Source organism: Oryctolagus cuniculus, chromosome 9, assembly GCF_051225735.1.
Source record: "Oryctolagus cuniculus isolate XC-2025 breed Fujian yellow rabbit chromosome 9, ASM5122573v1, whole genome shotgun sequence".
Lineage (NCBI taxonomy): Eukaryota > Metazoa > Chordata > Mammalia > Lagomorpha > Leporidae > Oryctolagus > Oryctolagus cuniculus.
Window position 1 is genome coordinate 78401046 of NC_142875.1, and position 19136 is coordinate 78420181.

The following is a 19136-nucleotide window of genomic DNA, read 5'->3' on the forward strand; positions in this document are numbered from 1 at the left end:
ATTTATTTGAAAGGTGGAGCAACAAAGAGAGGGGGAGACAGAGATCTTCCATCTGCTGGTTTATTCCCAAAATGGCTACAACAACCAGGTCTGGGCTAGGCTGAAATCAGAAGCCAGGAACTTCATTCTGGTCTCCCATGTGGGTAGCAGAGGCCTAAGTACTTGGGCCATCTTCTACTGTAAACCAGGCACATTATCAGGAAGCTGGATCAGAAGCAGAGCAGCCAAGACTCGAACCAGCACTCGATCTGGGATGCCAGCATCACAGGTAACAGTTTAACCCATAGGCCATAATGTCAGACCCTTCCATAACTTTTTAAAGATTCCTTGTATGTACTGATAATCTTCAGTCATAATTTCTTTTTTTTGGGAGGGGTTAAAATAACCTTTATTTTCTCAAAGCTAATAAGTGCATTACAGGCAACTTAAAAACACAAGAAGCAAAGAACAAAGTCATCTGCAATCACAAGTAGTTGAGTTCAACAGGTCCTCTGGGTCCCATGCGTGCACACACAACATCTGCTTTTATGTGACTGAGCTAGGGAATGTATGGATCCTGCTTTTTCACACTTCATGAATATTTATCAATTCAAAATCCCAAAGCTGTATGAGTATTTTGATAACCAAAAATATACTACATCAACTCAATCTGTTAGGAAAAATGTAGTTGATTTTCTTGGAAACAAAAATTTTGTAAAAGACAAAAATAGCAGCAGGTCTCTAAATACAAGTTTTGGCTGAGCTACAGTTAAGACGCTGCATTTCCTTACTGCCTTACAGTGATACAGCAACAGTGCATACTAAGTGTTCTGTTTGTAAGACAGTCCATGATCAGATTGGTATTAACAAAATATTAGCAAGGAGGCGTGTTTGCATTCACTTACTTAATGTACTCCTACAGCAAAGCCAAAAGAAATGCACATCCACCAATGGCTATCATCAAAATGTACGTAGGACACCTCTCGGTTTGTACGTCCTTCTGCCCCTCTGCTGCTAGTCCAGTGAGGAAGTTCTGATACACACGGACTGCTCAGAGGTGGTTTAACGATTCCAGGTCCATGAGGCATCTTTTCTATCAATTCTAACAAAAAGATATAAACTGCCTAATTCACCAGCTCTATTTTTTTTTAAAGATTTATTTATTTATTTGAAATTCAGAGTTACAGAGAGAGAAAGAGAGAGAGAGAGAGAGAGAGAGAGGTCTTCCATCTGCTGGTTCACTCCCCAACTGACTGCAATGGCTGGAGCTGCACCCATCTGAAGCCAGGAGCCAGGAGCTTCTTCTGGGTCTCCACGGTGCAGGGGCCCAAGGACTTGAGCCATCTTCTACTGCTTTCCCAGGCTATTGCAGAGAGCTGGATTGGAAGTGGAGCAGCTGGGACTTGAACCGGCACCCATATGGGATGCTAGCACTGCAGGCCGTGGCTTTACCCACTACACCACAGTGCTGGCCCCAACCGGCTCTACTTTTTATCATACATTGCTGTCATAATTTCTTTAAAGCTAATCTTGTCTTATTTTAAAGCTTAAATTTTCACAAATATGTTCAGTTTTAATGTAAAAATTTTGTATTTACGTAGCTCCTGTGGTAAGTAACTTTAGATACTTTAAGTATTATCACATTTAACTTTCCTGCTAACTGATGGAGCAAAATGACAATTGATAATTAATCATATTTTGGTTTAAAATATCTTTATAAAATAAAGTAGCTATGGGGCCGGCGCTGTGGTGTAGCATGTTCAGCCTCCACCTGCAGTACTGATATCCCAAATGGGTGCTGGTTCGAGTCCTGGCTGCTCTACTTTCCATCCAGCTCCCTGTTAATGCACCTGGGAAAGCAGTGAAAAGTGGCTCAAGTCCTTGGGCCCCTGAATCCACATGGGAGACCCCTGAGAAGTTCTTGGCTCATGGCTTTAGATCTGCCCAGCTCCTGTTGTTGTGGCCATTTGGGGACTGAATCAGTGATAGAAAATCTCTCTCTCTGTCTCCTTTTCTCTTTGTATTTCTGCTTTTCAAATAAATAAATAAACTAGTTTTTTTTAAATCTTTTAAAAAAGAAAATAAAGTAGCTAACATAATTATTATAATTAAACATTTAAAATGTAACTCATTGTAGTGAACTAGGTAAAATATTTCTGATATCAAATGGCAGCTTTTAGGAAATAAATCTCCAATTTGGAAATAACAGTTACATAATTTATTAGCATCATGTTGAAACTGTTAACTAATTGGTTTCAAAGTTTTCTTTTGTTTCATTTAACATTTTTTCTACCTAGTAACTTCTAATTTTTGTCAATGTATATGAAAGAGACTACACAGACCTGTTCTTTAGCAAAACCCTTTTAGAGAAATGCTATGCTTCTGTGGAAATAAAGAAAATTTGTAAATACAAGAAAATACATTTATATAAAGTATATATGTGATAATGTGCCATCTTGATAATAATAACACACAGGCCAGATGTCTAAAACACACATATATACTTGTAGGTATATATGACATACTAGATTTCTGCTTAAAATGAGTAATTTTAAGGCCATGGTTTTAAAATGAGTCAATGAGGAGGTTGACTTACTAGAATTTAGATTATAATGCTTGCCATAGCTAATTGAACTGGCTGGAAAGCATGCAACAATGAATACCTTCTCTCAAATCATATCATATAGTTCACAATTTAGGGCTGAGACTTATATGCACAATACATACCCTTTCTCTTGCTGAGAGACACACATTACTTCACAACACACTTAGCTTATCTGCTGTTGAAATCTAGTTATGGGCACCAAGAATAAAATTTCATATAACATTTGGTCATCTAATTAAATCTTCTACTATCTTCTTAAGCTCCGTAAATACAAAAATTCACACAAATATATGTGCATTTTTTTCTCTACCATGATGGTGCCTTTGCTTCTATCCAACCAAAGCCATTTCCTGTTTTTGCAGTATTCCTGTGAAAACGACTAATAGCTGGGGAGGGAATGGGGCTTGCAGGGCAGACGTAGCTCTGTTGCTGCCCATGAGACAGCTGGGCTGCCACTGACTAGCAGGGCAGCCTCCAGGCAGGCAGCCTAACAGGGCACCTTGTGTGTTTCTTACCTACTATTAACAACATTTCAGTTGCAGATTCGCAGGGTTCCTGGGAAATTCTTATCTCAGTCATGTCCTGAGTATTCCCCAATCTCATGTTTCTATTTATTCTGGAGTGCCACTGATGCTGTGACTGATGTATGAGTTACAACTGGAATAATTCTGATTTAGGCACTTGTCATTATTAACATTTTATAGAAACCATTCTATATTTTACAAGAAATAAATACACTTGAACTATTGAAAGATGGTTATCAGAAGCAGTAGCCATTTCTAGGCAATCTCTTATCTAGCTCTGAAGTCATTCAACAATATTTGTTGAGAATGTCTTACATGTGTCCACGTGCCACTGGAAACTTGGGATGCAAAGGGAAGCTCTTAGGAGCTACTCCAGAGTTTGCTCACAACAGTTCCACGGATTACTAACCGCTCTTGCATGAACACAAAGTTCCATGAAAAAATACGTGCAAGAGACTGGTTTGTGAAGGTCAACAGATTCACTTGTGAGAGCTTACACGGAGAGCCACAGCACACGCAGTGTTTGCCGAGACTGTGGATGCGGCACCTTCCCACACTGTGTGCTGAGTGCATCCTAAGCAGCGCAGGTGAATAAAAGACTCGTGAGGAATCCCCTCAAGCAAGGAGACTACGTCTTGCTCAGTTTTTGCATCCTCCTGTCTAACCTGAAGGGCACGCGTATCGTTTCTTAAATGATAAACAGAGAACTTTACTGCACTACACAGTAGAAAGTCTAAACATCCTGAGGTACAAATAAGATCATAATCTAGAGGAGAAGTTGTATGCAGCCGAGCAAAGTCATGTGAGGTTTAACGGACCCAGTGACGCTGCAGGAAGCTCCTGGAGGACGGGGGCATTTGGAGACTCGGGAAGTCTGCTGAGGCGATTTGGGAGTCTCCTAGGTTGAAGGTGACAGCAGATGCTCATTTTTACACTTCGAACACAGATTTCTTATTTTTAAATCCTTATAATCTCAAAAAACTACTAGGAAAATCAAGTAGGAAAAATATACTGAAATGAAATGACAATCAAAGGACAACTCTAGACAAACACTCACTGCTATTAGGGTTGTCTCCTATGATGTGGTGCCGGCCACTCCAGTACCAGAGAAGCAGCGTGGCATCTCGGGATCCAGACACAATGTAGCAGTCCCCACCGATGTATGACTCAGACCTGGCCAAGCAGGTGACCACGTCCCAGTGGCCAAATACAATCTGAGTCAATTTCCCTGAAACACAGAAAGCACAGGTTCACCTCATTCCTTTTTCTTTAAATGGTAATATGCTGAACTTCATTTTACCAGATTCGTTAACAGTGAATCTAGAGACTCACAAATTTACAAGATAATTCAAATCTAGTTATAGGCACCTGCCTGAAATGCTTCTAAAAATTAATATAAGAATATTATTCGGGATTTTTAAAGATAGGGACTTAATTACACAGTTATGCTTTTTGCCTCTAGGTTTGGGGTGAACTCAGGAAAGAGTTAAGGTCTTTTACTGCATACAAATTTGGAGATGGAGACAACAGCTCCATTTGTTGCAAGAACTAGGGGGTCAAGACAGAGTAGATGAAGTTATAGGTTATTAGCTTACAATGTAAAGACTCAATTTGAATCTTGACCAATCATGCTAGCAAATGATGAAAACGCTTACAACATTAAGTAGATTTCATATTACTGGTTGTAATTCACAGTTCTTTTGAAGAGAACAAGATATTTCACAGTAAAGGTTACCTGTTTCTGTAGAGTACACTCTGAAGCTCTTGTCCCAGAATCCACAGATAAGAATATAACGATTATCTGCTGTGACCACAAAACAGTGTGCATTGATTTGTATACTCTGGTCCACAAGGTCTGTGATTTGCCGTTTGTTCACACCAGAGTTATTGGCTGAAAAACACACAGGAAAAAAGAATTGAAAGAAGATCCCAGAAGAGTTTCCTCAAGCACTTATAGAAGAAAAGGAGTACTTTTATCTTTCATTTATCTAGAAATAGAGTTTTAAAGCTCCAAAATTAGAAAAAAGCTCCAAAATTAATCAGAGTTTAACAATTTCCCTTGAGAAACATAAATTTCTTCAGCAGTGGTGGCTATTTATGAGCTATATTTCTATTTAAACAGTATGCCAGACACTTAAGCACTTCTTCAACCAATAAATAAAAATATGAGGAATTTAAGGCAATGGATTTAAAACATGGCATTTAAATGCATTTAATTCCACAGATGTTCATTATGTACAAGTTCATCAATATCCTCTACGAAACAAATGAGGAATAAAAATGGTATGAAGTATAAAAGGAAAAAAAAAACCTTAATATTTGCCCCAACCCGTCATTTTACCATGACATTTTCAATTCATGTAAACAGTAGATGGTAGAGATTTGAGCCAGGATGTTGCTATGTGGGCAGCCCCACAGGGAGCTTCAGGTCAGCAGCTTTAAAGGACCTAGATTGTCAGCAAACAGAAGGCCTTTCCAGAACGGGCTGGCAGGGGAGGAGAGGAATCAAAAATATGGGAGAGACTGCGGAAGGAAGATACAGGCACAGAATCCATGTACAGCACTGGGACTGGATCTGAATAAAGGCAGGAACTCAGAGACACTGTCTGATTTCCCCAGTGCACGTCTGGATGCCAGCTTGTCCCTGACGCTACGCTGTCCTTTCAGGCGAAATCCCTGGACTGAATCCTTAAACAGAAAATGCCGAAGGTCACCACCACCACTTCTAACACCAACTAAAACTAAGTGGCACTCTCTGTGGATACCTTCTAGCACTGTAAAAATAATTATTGGGGAAGACAGGAAAACAAGAACAACAACTACACAAAATTTTTTAAAAAGGCAGTAAGGCAAAAGAAAACCAAAGGTCCTGGGCCATGTGGAAACTATATATTGCTTCTTGATTCATTAGAACACAGCTGTTAATTTTCTCGTGGCTATACACTAGCTACATATTTCAATGTCAGTGTCTGCTGGGAGGAGGAAAAGCTAGATTAGGACCCCAAAAATATTTCCAGACATGGAAATGCCATCTGGAATAAAAGTAAAGTTAAAAGTAACAAACTGAAATGGCCGTGTCTTTTTCTGGGTTCAACATCAAGGATTAATTTAATTTTTTTTTTTTTTTTTTTTTTTTTGACAGGCAGAGTGGACAGTGAGAGAGAGAGACAGAGAGAGAAAGGTCTTCCTTTGCCGTTGGTTCACCCTCCAATGGCCGCCGCTGCAGCCGGCGCACCGCGCTGATCCTGGCAGGAGCCAGGAGCCAGGTGCTTTTCCTGGTCTCCCATGGGGTGCAGGGCCCAAGCACCTGGGCCATCCTCCACTGCACTCCCTGGCCATAGCAGAGAGCTGGCCTGGAAGAGGGGCAACCGGGACAGAATCCGGCGCCCCAACCGGGACTAGAACCCGGTGTGCCGGCGCCGCAAGGTGGAGGATTAGCCTATTGAGCCACGGCGCCGGCTGGATTAATTTAATTTAAGAATAAAACACCACAATTCAAAAACAACGTAATAAGTTTTCATAGCATTTCAATTTTTTTCTCTAATTTTCTAAGTAACCCATGAGATAGGGAGAATAAACATTATTATAAGCCACTGTGCAGATATGAAACTGAGAGGCCTAGAAAGATTAGGATCTGCTCTGAATCCTAAGGCTTATGTGCATATGTGTGTATTATTCACAGATATTTTGACTATTTGCTGCAGAGTTACAGCTCCTTGATGATAATTTGATGTTACCTGCAGCTTAATTTTGTGGCCTAAAAATACTTTTCAACTATTTTTGTGAAAAATAACCATGTAAGAATTTGTTGATAGTACCCTTGAAAATTTTATTTTTATTTGTTAACACACCAATTAATGGATCCATTTCAATGGGAAGATGATGGGCTTGATCCAGTGAGTATCCTGGAGCTCCTCTGAGGCCTAAAGATTTAAAAAGTAAAAAAAAAAAAAAAAAGATTAAAAATAAATACTGTAAAATTCTCAGAAAGAAAGAATTTTCTAAGGAGTATTGGTTTATGATAACTATATAAAACATATACTTTTAAAAAATATTTATTTATTTGAAGGTCGCACATATACACATGTGTGCACGCATACACACACACACACACACACACACACAGAAAGTGAGAGATCTTTTATCTCCTGGTTCACTTCCCAAATGGCCACAATGGCCAGAGACGGGCCAGGTGTAGCCAAGAGCCAGGAACTCCATTTGGACTTCCCATATGAGTGGCAGCGGCTGATGTACTTGGGCCATCTTCTGCTGCTTTCCCAGGCCCATTAGCAGGAAACCAGATCAGAAACAGAATAGCCAGGACTTGAACATGCACTCTGATATGGGATGCCAACATTGCAGGAAGTAGCTTAACCCACTATGCCACAATATTGGCCGCAAGATATATTTTCTTTAAAAAATTATTTGGTAGGTCATTTTAAGAATAACTCAGTCACATTATGTGTCTTCATAGATAGTATAAAAATCATCACAACTGGGGCTTCATGTCTTTGTTTAAGCTACAGAGAGCTGTAAAGTTTGCTGTTCCCATCCTAACAATAAGAAACAACTTGATAAAACAGAACATTGTTATAGACTGACCATGATTTGGTTCTCAAACTCATGCAGGCATTTAAATGCTAAAATCATAGAGTAATGGTTCTAAGAGGGTGGAAACAATTCAATTATTTGTAGGTAGGGCTTTTGTGAAAGGATTGGATTGGATTAAGTCATTAGGTGAGACCCCCATGATTAAATCCTAGTTGCTTTATAACAGACTACATAGATACAGACAAGCAGGCTTCCTTTTGATACGTGATGCTCTGCATGGCCAGCAAGATTGCACTCATCAGAGACCAAATCAATATGGCCACTCAATCTTTGACTGTGAACTCCAAAACCATGAGTCAAAATAAACCTCTTCCCTTCATAAGGTTGACTGTTTCAGGTATTTACATAAAGTGACAAAAAATTGACTAATAAAAAAATCATAACATTTCTTGAACCCATCAGAAAGCTAAGGTCACTGGGTGACAAATGAGCCTAGAATGAAAGAAAAGATAGTGCCACTAGCAGGGATGTTGCAAATACAGGCGTCTTTGGGGGCAGGGCAGAGTGGAAATTGGGTTTCCCTCCATCCAAGGAGGCTTTGAATCACTGTATGATCAATATAAAATAAGCCACACTTATAATCTTAATCTCACTAAAAGCTACATTCAAGGAATTAACATTTAGGTCTTGTTTGAGTTCATTAGTCAGATGTTTTTTACTTATGGTTACAGAATATATAATACTTTTAAACAATTTTAAAGAAAAATTTAGTCCTTTGTAGCTTTCTCTCAATGCAAGCCATTTGTGGAGGCTAAGACTGCTGTGAATAATGAAGTCATATTTTTCCCGAAGATGTTTGCTGCATACTTCTGACTGAATGGAAGAAGTGCTACCTCATGTTGATAATATCATCAATAACCATAAAATAGGTGTACATACAAACTTGCCAGAGATAAAGCCCTCGTATAAATCACTGCTTTTTTAGGGCAAAGTAGAAGTCAGGAGAATAGAAAGATTCAGGTTAACTCAGCATGGCTCATCTATGCCCCCCTGGAGGCAGTGGAAGCCCAGAGGCTTCCAGGGAGATCGTAAGTGATAAACTGAGCCAAGTAAATCATTTGGTCACATCCACTTCTGACCTGGTTAAGCAAGTATCAATATGTCTAAATTTTTGCGACAGCATTTTATCAATTCAAGATGTACTGGTTGGAACTTCCAGAAATGAATTTGGAGAAAACACATGTGCAATCACTGAACAATTTGGAGTTTGTCTTTTCTCAAAGCCTTTAAGCTCCACAAGGATAGAGATGGTGTTTGTCTTGTTTAATGCTATCTTCCAAGTGCACAGGAATATTGAACACATAATAGCCATTTGTATATTTGTTAAATAAATTAAGGGCCATCAATCAAGAGGATCTGAAGCCATCATCCAGAAAAGCTAGATTCAGACTCACTTTTGTTTAAAAAGGGATAAACTAGGGGTGTTTTGGGGGAGAGCAGTGACAGAACAGGGTGAGAAGTCTTGTGTCAATTTATCCGATACTTATTGAGTACTGAATTATGAAGCAAACATTCCATGAGGCACTCATACACAGCAGCAATAAATAAGACAGAATCATTTGAGGCTTCACGTTTATTCTGCTGGTTTCTGTAGATAATGTGGCATACAGGCTAACCACCTCCTGAAACCTACTTTATTATTTTAAAAAATTTACTTTTTTTATTTGAGAGGGACAGAGAGAGAGAGAAAGAGGGAACGCAAAAGCAAGCATGTGCTCCAATCTGCTAGTTCATTCTCCAAATGCATGCAATGGGCGAGGTGGGCTGTGGCCAAAGCCGGAAGCTGGGAACTCAATCCAGGTTTCCCAGCTGGGTAATAGGAATCCAGTTACTTAAGCCATCATTGGTGCATGCCAGAGTCTGCACTTGCAGGGAGCTAGAGTCAGGAGCTGGAGCCAAAGGGAGGAAAGGAACCCAGGTACTCTGATATGAGATGTGGGAGTCTTAACTGGTATCTCAACTGCTAGGCAAAATACCTGTTCCCTTGCCCCCTTTATGCTTTTCTCGCCTTAAATTAATTGTTGCTTTAAGAAATCATTAGTGAGTGGCTTGTTTAGGTGCACATACCTACTGTGTTGTGCCATCTATTCACTGCGAACAGTCGGCTGCAGGTCACCGTCACCACCGCAGGGATGGTCAGGTGGGGTAGGGTGTTGGCAGCCACATGGGTGACTGGAGAATTTGATGGAAACTTCAGCACCATTATCACATCCTGTTGCATCTGATCTTTAAACATGAGTGGACTCTGTGGAAGGAAACACTGTTGAGTAGAAAGAGAAGAGGGCAGAAGAAAACAAAAGGGATAACACAGTTAGTGAAAGATACAGGGTGAACGAGGTTAACACAGAAGAAGCTTGCGTGTGCACACGGGGGGAGAACAATGCAGTCTGAACTTCTCTGCTGGTGAATGCCTGCCAGAAACAGAGCAGCTTTTTTTGGAGGATGGCACAGGGGGGAAACAACAAGGACTCTGTTGCAGTCACTGACAAGAGACACTCAATTATCTCAGCCATCAGCCTCAACTTAAATATTGTCTGACTGCAAAGTGAAATGTTAGCTCACAGATGCATCTACATGATGGAAACTAATTATTCTGTGTAGTTACACAATTGGCTGGGTGGAAGAATTAATCAACCCAGTGACTGACACTGTCTACATGAAATACAAAGTGAACTGACACTTTCATCTTTATCTGGGTGATCTGTGGTCACAGCCACAGTCTCAAGAGTTAGAATATAATGTTCTCCACAGAGCAGTCTGAGAATTTCTGCTTGGACACTGACTGACTGTTGACAACTGATGCCTTCTTTCTCCTTGTAGACTGCCAGCTTCCTGAAGGCCGGCACTGTTTCTTTTTTTAGCCTTTGTTTCTCAAACATCTAGTGCATGTCTTGATAGAATGTAGATACGATAAGAACTGCAAAAACACTATAAATGCTACCATATAAATATATAAAGTAGGGATGCTGGAAATAATCATTATGTAGCCTTCATACGTATTTTATAATTGTTTCTTGTATATATGAATTCTCTGCTATGCTAACTTAGAAAGCTTAGATTTTCTTTATGAACAGCTCCATGTCAATTTAGTCTCTAACAATTTCCCCTAGGAAAGTAATGAATTCTAACTGGGCATTTCTCCAGGATAAATATTATTATTGTTGTTGTTGTTGTTGTTGTTAAGCAGAGACACTAACATGGGAATAAAACTCTTCTGCCAAACTATTTCATAAAATAAAGTGCTGGAGATACTCTCCTGGACAGTTTATTAAAATGCTTCATCTCGAGACTTCAGCCTCCAAGCCACATCCCTAAGTCTGTACTGTGAAAGAACAAACAGCTTGTGTGGGAACCGCTTGGGCTGGTGCAAACCTCTCTGTTTTGGCACACAGAAGCACCAACTGCAGTCAGAAGAGTTATTTATTGACCGACTAAGGGGGCTGAAATTGTTTGGTGGAGTTAGGAGGAAAAGGTGCTTTAAAACAAACACAGTATCTAGGTGTAGCCAGTGCTCTGACTACTGGTTCCTTGAAGGCAGAGAAGATGCACTTGACAGTACTGTACCTCCAAAGCTTGGCAGCATATTTGACACACAGAAGAGTTCAATAGAAATTATTAAATAACCATTTGCGAAATAAATGAAAGGGACAAAATAACAGCTTATAAATTTATTTACACATATATTATGGATTATATTCTAGAGCTCTTTATTATAAAATTTGGGCACTTATTGTAATCTAGAAAAATTGATGAAGCTGTAATTTGTTTTATAAGTGGATTTTTACCTTCAATCATTTTTTAAACAAAAAATTAGTGAAAAATCACAGTTTGAAAAATAAATCACAAGGAAGTTTCTCAGGAAATTTCTTACCTTCTTCAAATTAGATAGAGAGAGAAATATTTAATATTCACTGATAAACTGAAAAATGGATTTTTGCTATAAAAACTGACTTAAAATTCAGCTTAAAATAAAAACTGTATGAATATTTCCCTTGCAAAATGAAAATAAAGGCTTAATATAGGCAGCTATAGACAAAGATGTCAGCTAACTTATTGTACTGTGAGTGCTGGTTTAAGTGTTAGTACTGGGCCTTTGAATTCTCAGTGTAAGTACTAGTTTACTCCTAAACCTCTTGGCCACATCATTTACTAGTTAGGGGCAGAGACAGTGTCAGCCCATGTAGCCTGGGGGCTCTTACTTGTAACCACTCTTGGGCAGCCTCTCAGCAGTGACCATAAATTACTTTTGTATTTCTTCTCTTTTCTTAAAATGAACTACTCTCCCTATCCTACCTTGCCCCAAAAGATTAAATTTGGCAATATAATATTATATTGATATTTGCATGGTAATTTACAAATCTGATGCAATTTTGGTGCCAGTGTAAGTCTGTGCATTTGTGTGTGCATGAATGGTTTTCTGTACAGGCAGACACAAAGATGGCTATTTCTGTAAATCCAAAATTGGGCCAGCTTAAGCGGGACTTAAGGCAGCAATTACATTCCCTTCTCTGTTTCTCCCTTGGGGTATCAGTGTATACTTAGTCTGAAGAGTTAACCAATAAATCAAGAAGTCTTTTTAAATGCTGCTAAAATCATCATTTTGTTTGCTCTATAGCTAGATACAAAGGGAAGGAAAAAATCTCCACACGCTAGTATGCCTTACCAGGTGCATGGCAGAGCTCCGAGGCGGATGTGGCTCAATAAGCAACTGAGATGGCGTCTGTCCAAAGTTCTGTATCTGTGCCTCCATGGCCTGCAGGGGAAAGGGGTGACTGTCATAATCAATATGCATCAAAGACAGAGGTCAACACACTCTTTGACAATGCAAGTGTATCCCAAGTCAGCCATGAAAAAAGTCCAGAAAAACCACCGGGTGCTCTTTTCTCAGGGTGCAGAATCATCCAAGTGTTAGTATTTTGTAGACAAGCTTTACTTTTCCTTCTGCACATGCTTCAGTTAACCAAGTCACTGTTCTTACTTCCAGAAGCTGGGGTTAAATGTGAAAATGCTAACCTGTGAGCTCATGCATGCAGCTGCAGACCAAAGAATACTCTTAATATTAAATACAACACAGATACCTTAATAAAGTCCTTTGTAAGAAGGAATGTATGGGGATCTCTAATGAAATAAGCTTCTGGAATCTTAATGGGGGAAAAAATGAGACATAGAGCCACCAATGAAACAAAATAAAATTCAGAAAATCATACGTTCCAATCAATTCAGAGGGCAATCAGTAAAAAGAACACTAAGATTTTTGTAAAATAATTAAATATGGCACAATTTTCATTATAAAATATATTTTAGCTATTTTAAGATGAATCTGGGAATACTATTTATAAGATATGAATTCATTTCTCTCAAATTTTTTCCGAAATATTAAAGAAAACTCACCCAAAAAGGAAAGGATTCTTTGGGTATACTGAGCTATATGTTAGTAGATGAGAGCCTATACAGATGTAAATATTAATGAGACTTTATTTCTTCCCAATGAATAAAAATAACTCACACTTCAGTTTGGATTGTACAATATGCCTTTTCTCTCTCTCTCTCTCTCTCTGTGTATGTGTGTGTGTGTGTGTGTGTGACTAAGAGAAAAACTTATAAGACACTTCAGTATTTTTACATATAAATTTTATAGGCAAAATATTTTAATATAATAAGCTAGACTAACAGAATATTTTTGTGAACTATTATAAGAATGTAATTTACGTCAACAAGGAGAAGCACAATATTTACTATGATCATTACTCTGTTACCAGGCTAATTTTTCTCCCAGAATTACATGCAATTTGGTAGCACATAAAAGTGAAATACGAAAACTACTGCTGAGTACTTGAAGGAATGCAGGTAAGCTGGTAGATGGCTCTTGACACAGCTCTGCCAGCATCACTATCTATAATTCTCATTTATAAAGTACTTAAATTTAACAATCTGTCCTCCTAGACTGCATTTCAAGAAAATGTTTATCAATAAAATGTGAACTTTCAAATTTATTAGCAATATTAAACATGAATGCATCATTATCTGCCATATTTCAGCAATTGCACAAATGAGGTTTTGGTCCTTTTATTTGCAGAGGCAACAGGATGTATTACTAAATCTCTTTTAAGTGCTGTCCAATTTTAATGTATACATTTATTTGCATGGTGTCCACTTCCATGCATAGCATGACTATGTAACTAAATTGTAATCACACAGACATCATCATACTTTGTCTCCTCAATGCAAGATTTATTTTATAAAAGGGGGAAGATACCATTTCTGTTTAGGTTGATATTACTCACATACTCTTGAGAATTATTTGTGGGGCGGGGGGAACAGCAGCAGTTTTATTGTTAAAGCTGCCCTAGTTAGCATATGTCCAATATGTAGCTTCAAGTATCACAGACAACTAAAGTCTCTAACAATAGGTACTTTACCTTAGTTTTCACTACTCAGAAAAAGGACTCCATGTGAGAAAGAGGCTGGGGATTAAATTAAAACCCACTTAATCTCAAGATCAATACTTTACACTTATTAGGTAGCCTTTAATGTTCTTTGAAGGAATGAATCAACAAACATGTTTTTTGTGGTGCAGTGGGTTAAGCTTCTGCTTGTGATGCCAGCATCCCATATAAGTACCAGTTCAAGCCCCAGCTACTCTGCTTCAAATCCAGCTTCCTGCTAATGTACCTGGGAAGATAGTGGAAGACAGTCCAAGTACTTGGGCCCCTGCACCCACATGGGAGACCTGGCTGAAGTTCCTGGCTACAGGCTTCGACCTGGCCCAGCCACAGATGTTGCAGCTGATCTCTGTGGTTCTGCCTTTCAAATATGTAATAAACACCATTTCTTAAATGAAAAGACAACCTATTCCCTGAATTTAACAATTTTTAAATTTAAATATTTATTTGAAAGGCAGAGTTAAACACACACACACACACACATGCACACAGATCTTCCATCTGCTGGTTCACTCCCCAGTGGCCACAATGTCCAGGGCGGGGCCAGACCAAATCCAGCAGCCTGCAACTCCATTCAGGTGGTGGCAGGAGCCTAAGCACTTGGGCCATCTTTTGCTGTTTTCCCAGGTGCATTAGCAGGAAGCTGGATTGCAAGTGTAGCAACCAGGACTTGATTCATTGCTCAAATGGGACACCAGCCTCCCAGTTGGAGGCTTAATCCAATGTGCATTACTCCAATATTATCTTTTAGTTATTTTGTAGTTATCCTGTCTGACTCTCTGATTTAAAAACATATAGGTCATTTCAATCTTGAAAATTCACACTGTCTCCTCTAAGTTTTATTTCTTATTGTTACTAAAATGTTTGAATGGGAAGTGAGCACTTGCTGTCTTTCTTCACCTGTTTCCTGGCCTCATGTTTTCTGTCCTCCCCCACTTTTAGGGAGTTGTTGATAACTTGTCAAATCTGTAGGTACAGTGTGCAGGAGAGTGGCCTGGTGATACACAGGATCCATTCTGCGACCCATAAATCATGACAACAAAGAGGTTGATCTAAAATCCTCCCAGAATGGTGACTTTGGTCAGGGATTTAAATCCTTCATTTGCCAGACTCTCAAAACCATAATGAATGCCCTCCACATTGTTACAGCACTTTGTCCACTTAATTATGGGATTTAACACACAGTTATCCATGTATGTATGCTTGCTCACACTGAAAACCTCTGTAAGCCAGGACTGTTGACTTAGATTTTATGGAGGCTCTAAAAATATTTGCTGAATATAGAAGTGGGACATTTGTACAAAACTGAAAGTCCAAAAAAAGAATAGCACAATAGTATAGAAAAGTCCAGAGTTCTTCACTTTTACAGTTCAACACCACCAAAACAATTAAGTCCACAAATACTTGTTGCATAATTACTATATGCCAAGGGACACAAAGTCAGACACTAGATTGCCCTCAGGAAGCTAGAGTTCCAGAACAAAGGAAGGTGAGTACGTCAGTGCTGGGCAGGTAGAAGGCTGACAGTGGAGATGAGCCCAGAGGAGCGATAAGTGAAAGGGGGAGTGTGGCTCACATTTGAAGACAAAGTTGGAATTAGCTAGTCAAAAAACATGAAAAGAAATTTTCCCTTAATACAGAAAGCAAAACGAAAATTACTACACAGATTTATAAAGTAGATTCTTTTTTTCCTTTTTAAAGATTTACTTACTGTACTTGAAAGGCAAAGTTACAGAGAGGGAGCAACAGAGGCAGAGAGAGAGAGAGTGAGAGAGAGAGAGAGAGGGAGAGAGAGATGGATCTTCCATTCGCTGGTTCACTTTCCAAATGGCCGTGACAGCTGAAGCTGGGCTAGTCCCAAGCCAGGAGCCAGGAGCTTCTTCCAGGTCTCCCCCTTGGGTTCAGGGGCCCAAGGACTTGGACCATCTTCCACTGCTTTCCAGGCACATTAGCAGGGCACGGGATTGGAAGTGGAGCAGCTGGGATTGGAACTGGCGCCCTATGGGACGCAGGTGCCACAGGCAGCGGCTTAACCTGCTACACCACAGCACCGGCCCCAGATAGATTCTTTATCATAAATGGTATTTTAAAAAAGCAACAGATTTGTATATACTGTTCTGCATGGATGAGAGATATTTCATGTTACCTCTATTTATTCATAAGATACATATTTATTGAGCACCAATTAAAATACCAGGTATTATTCTAGATACTCGTGATAGTTATCAAACATCATGGGTAAAGACTCCTGCCTTCACAGAGCTTATACTCTGCTTGAGGTCACAACTGGAATCCCATGGGCTAGATTTAGCTCATAGAAATGGTTTCTGTTTGAGCCAACACTTGTAGGTCAGGAAACTTCATACAATAAATTGGTGTTTTAGGTTTCCCTCCAAAAAATTAGATCTAGCAATACTGCATCAGCATTCCTGTGCAACTACCCTTTGGTAATGCCTATTGCTCTTGTGACCTATGCATATATTGATACTTTTGCTTCTAACCTTATTCTGTCTGTTGCATATAGATGGTGGGGTTTGTGAAGTTTTTTGAAATCGAATAATCAAAACTTTTGCACATTTCAGTGAAAAAAGAAATGAAATAACGCAGTAAAGTAAGCTCATGAGCATGTGCAGTGTAGTATGGAAAAGACAGTAACTTTGGAAAGTCTTATCACTGGATATATCATTAAAAATAAAAAAAAGCTTCCAATTACAAAATGCATAGTTGACTGTAAGGCACATCATGATTGTAGTGCTGAGATATGTAAAAGATTTGCACCATGGAATCACTGAATTATAGTAACTTTTAACATAAACAATAATGACACGAGTCTCATGTATTTCACACAATTCTAACATGGGTAATAGGCTTAAACCACTAGAACTTTCTTTTTTCTTTTTCTTTCTTTTTTTTGTTTTGACAGGCAGAGTGGACAGTGAGAGAGAGACAGAGAGAAAGGTCTTCCTTTGCCGTTGGTTCACCCTCCAATGGCCGCCGCGGCTGGCGCTCTGTGGCCGACACACCCTGTTGATCCGATGGCAGGAGCCAGGTGTTTCTCCTGGTCTCCCATGGGGTGCAGGGCCCAAGCACTTGGGCCATCCTCCACTGCACTCCCTGGCCACAGCAGAGGGCTGGCCTGGAAGAGGGGCAACCGGGACAGAATCCGGCGCCCCGACCGGGACTAGAACCCAGTGTGCCAGCGCCGCAAGGTGGAGGATTAGCCTTAAACCACTAGAACTTTCAAAATAAATGTTTCTCTCTGTCTCCCTCTCTCACTCACTGTCCACTCTGCCTGTCAAAAAAAAAATGTGACTGACAAAACCTTTGGTGTTCTACATATTTGAAAGACTAATATATCCATCTTTGGTAGGATAACATGAAATGTAGATCTTATACTTAAATGATAGTATTCTTCCTCAGTCCTTTGTAATTGCTGAGTTTATTTCTTTTGACTTAAAAGTTTTTATGTATATTGTCATTTGTTTCTCATTTTTTAAGGTTTGAGAGAGATAAAGCACACTAATCCTAAGCATACAGTTTGATGGATATATACATATGTGTGTATGTGTGTGTGTACCTTTCCACCTCTTATAACCACTACCTAGATAGAGGATTCTGGAATGGAATTGGAAGCTTCCATATCTTGTTTGGGTGGTGGCTACCTGAGAGTATACACTTGTACAGCTTACCTTGTCCATCTCCCTAGCCTATTATTTCCCCTTCTCACATCCTGTCAAGCTAATTACTATTTGATATTTATCATCATTATTTTTTATGTTCTTGAATCATACAGTACTATTTTGTGTCTTTTTTTGATAAATATATTGTGTATGAGTCATCCTTTCTTTTATTCAAAAATTGTTGTAGTATTCCATTGTATTGATCTACCACAATTTATCAACTTTCCTGTTGATGTATAGATATTTGGGTTGTTAACAGTTCCAGGTTATTATGAATATAGAAAATTTTCATTACATGCCTTTTGATGGAAGTAAGCAGCCATTTTTGTTGGGGTATATTCAGATACAGGATTGTTAAAATATAGGAAAATATTTAGTTTTACTCTTATTGCTCTATAAAATGATTGTGTTGATTTTTACATGTAATTTCTGCAAGTATTTTTGAACCTAGAATGTAATAGTGAAAACTGTAAATGATTTAGACTGTGTTGGCTTTTAGGGTTCTAATATGCTGAAATTCCTACATATCCAAACTCAACTATATCTCATGGAATAATTATATGAGGAGTACCACTTTATTTGTTCAGACAGAAATAAAATTAAGCTAGTTTCTTAAGAGTTTAGGGGAGGGGGCTGGCACTGTGGCATAGCCAGTAAAGCCCTGGCCTGCAGTGCCGGCATCCCATATGGGTGCCAGTTTGTGTCCCAGCTGCTCCACTTCCAATCCAACTCTTTTCTGTGGTGTGGTAAAGCAGTAGAGGACGGCCCAAGTCCTTGGGACTCTTCACCCATGTGGGAGACCTGGAGGAAGCTACTAGCTCCTGGCTTCGGATCAGCGCAGCTCTGGCCATTGTGGCCAGTTGGGGAGTGAACCAGAGGATGGGAGACCTCCCTCTGTCTGTCTCTGTCTCTCTCTCTCTGCCTCTCCTTATCTCTCTGTTTAACTCTTCCAAATAAATAAATAAATCTTAAAAAAAAAAGAGTTAAGGGGAGAAAGAAGAAGGGTTGGAGCATGGGCAGGAGGGAGGGTAGGGTGGGGTATCACTATATTTCTAAATCTGTATATACGAAATACGTGAAACTTATACAGCTTATAATAATAAAAGAAAAGAAAAAAGTTTTAAATTTCAAAATTTTTTAAAGATTTTTTATTTATTTATTTGACAGAGATACAGACAGTGAAAGAGAGAGACAGAGAGATAGGTCTTCCATCCGATGGTTCACTTCCCAAATGGCCGCTTCGGCCGGAACTACACCAGGAGCCAGGTGTCTCTTCCTGGTCTCCCATGCAGGT

At 39.3% G+C, this 19136-nt stretch overlaps 1 protein-coding gene across 10 annotated transcripts in view; it reads right to left on the reverse strand.

Annotated features, from left to right (window-relative positions):
• Positions 1–19136, reverse strand: part of NBEA (neurobeachin) — a 732675-nt gene that overhangs the window by 18166 nt on the left and 695373 nt on the right. For 4 of the 10 annotated variants that reach the window (XM_070049020.2, XM_070049018.2, XM_051831737.3 and 1 more), the window contains 6 exons: positions 12798–12860; positions 12383–12472; positions 9787–9979; positions 6960–7031; positions 4844–4999; positions 4166–4336 (listed from right to left, as the gene is read on the reverse strand). In XM_070049020.2, coding sequence (XP_069905121.1) covers positions 4166–4336; positions 4844–4999; positions 6960–7031; positions 9787–9979; positions 12383–12472; positions 12798–12860 — 745 coding nt within the window. The remainder of the gene's footprint in view (positions 1–4165; positions 4337–4843; positions 5000–6959; positions 7032–9786; positions 9980–12382; positions 12473–12797; positions 12861–19136) is intronic. The other 6 variants (XM_089303712.1, XM_070049017.2, XM_051831739.3 and 3 more) reach the window with 3 other exon arrangements.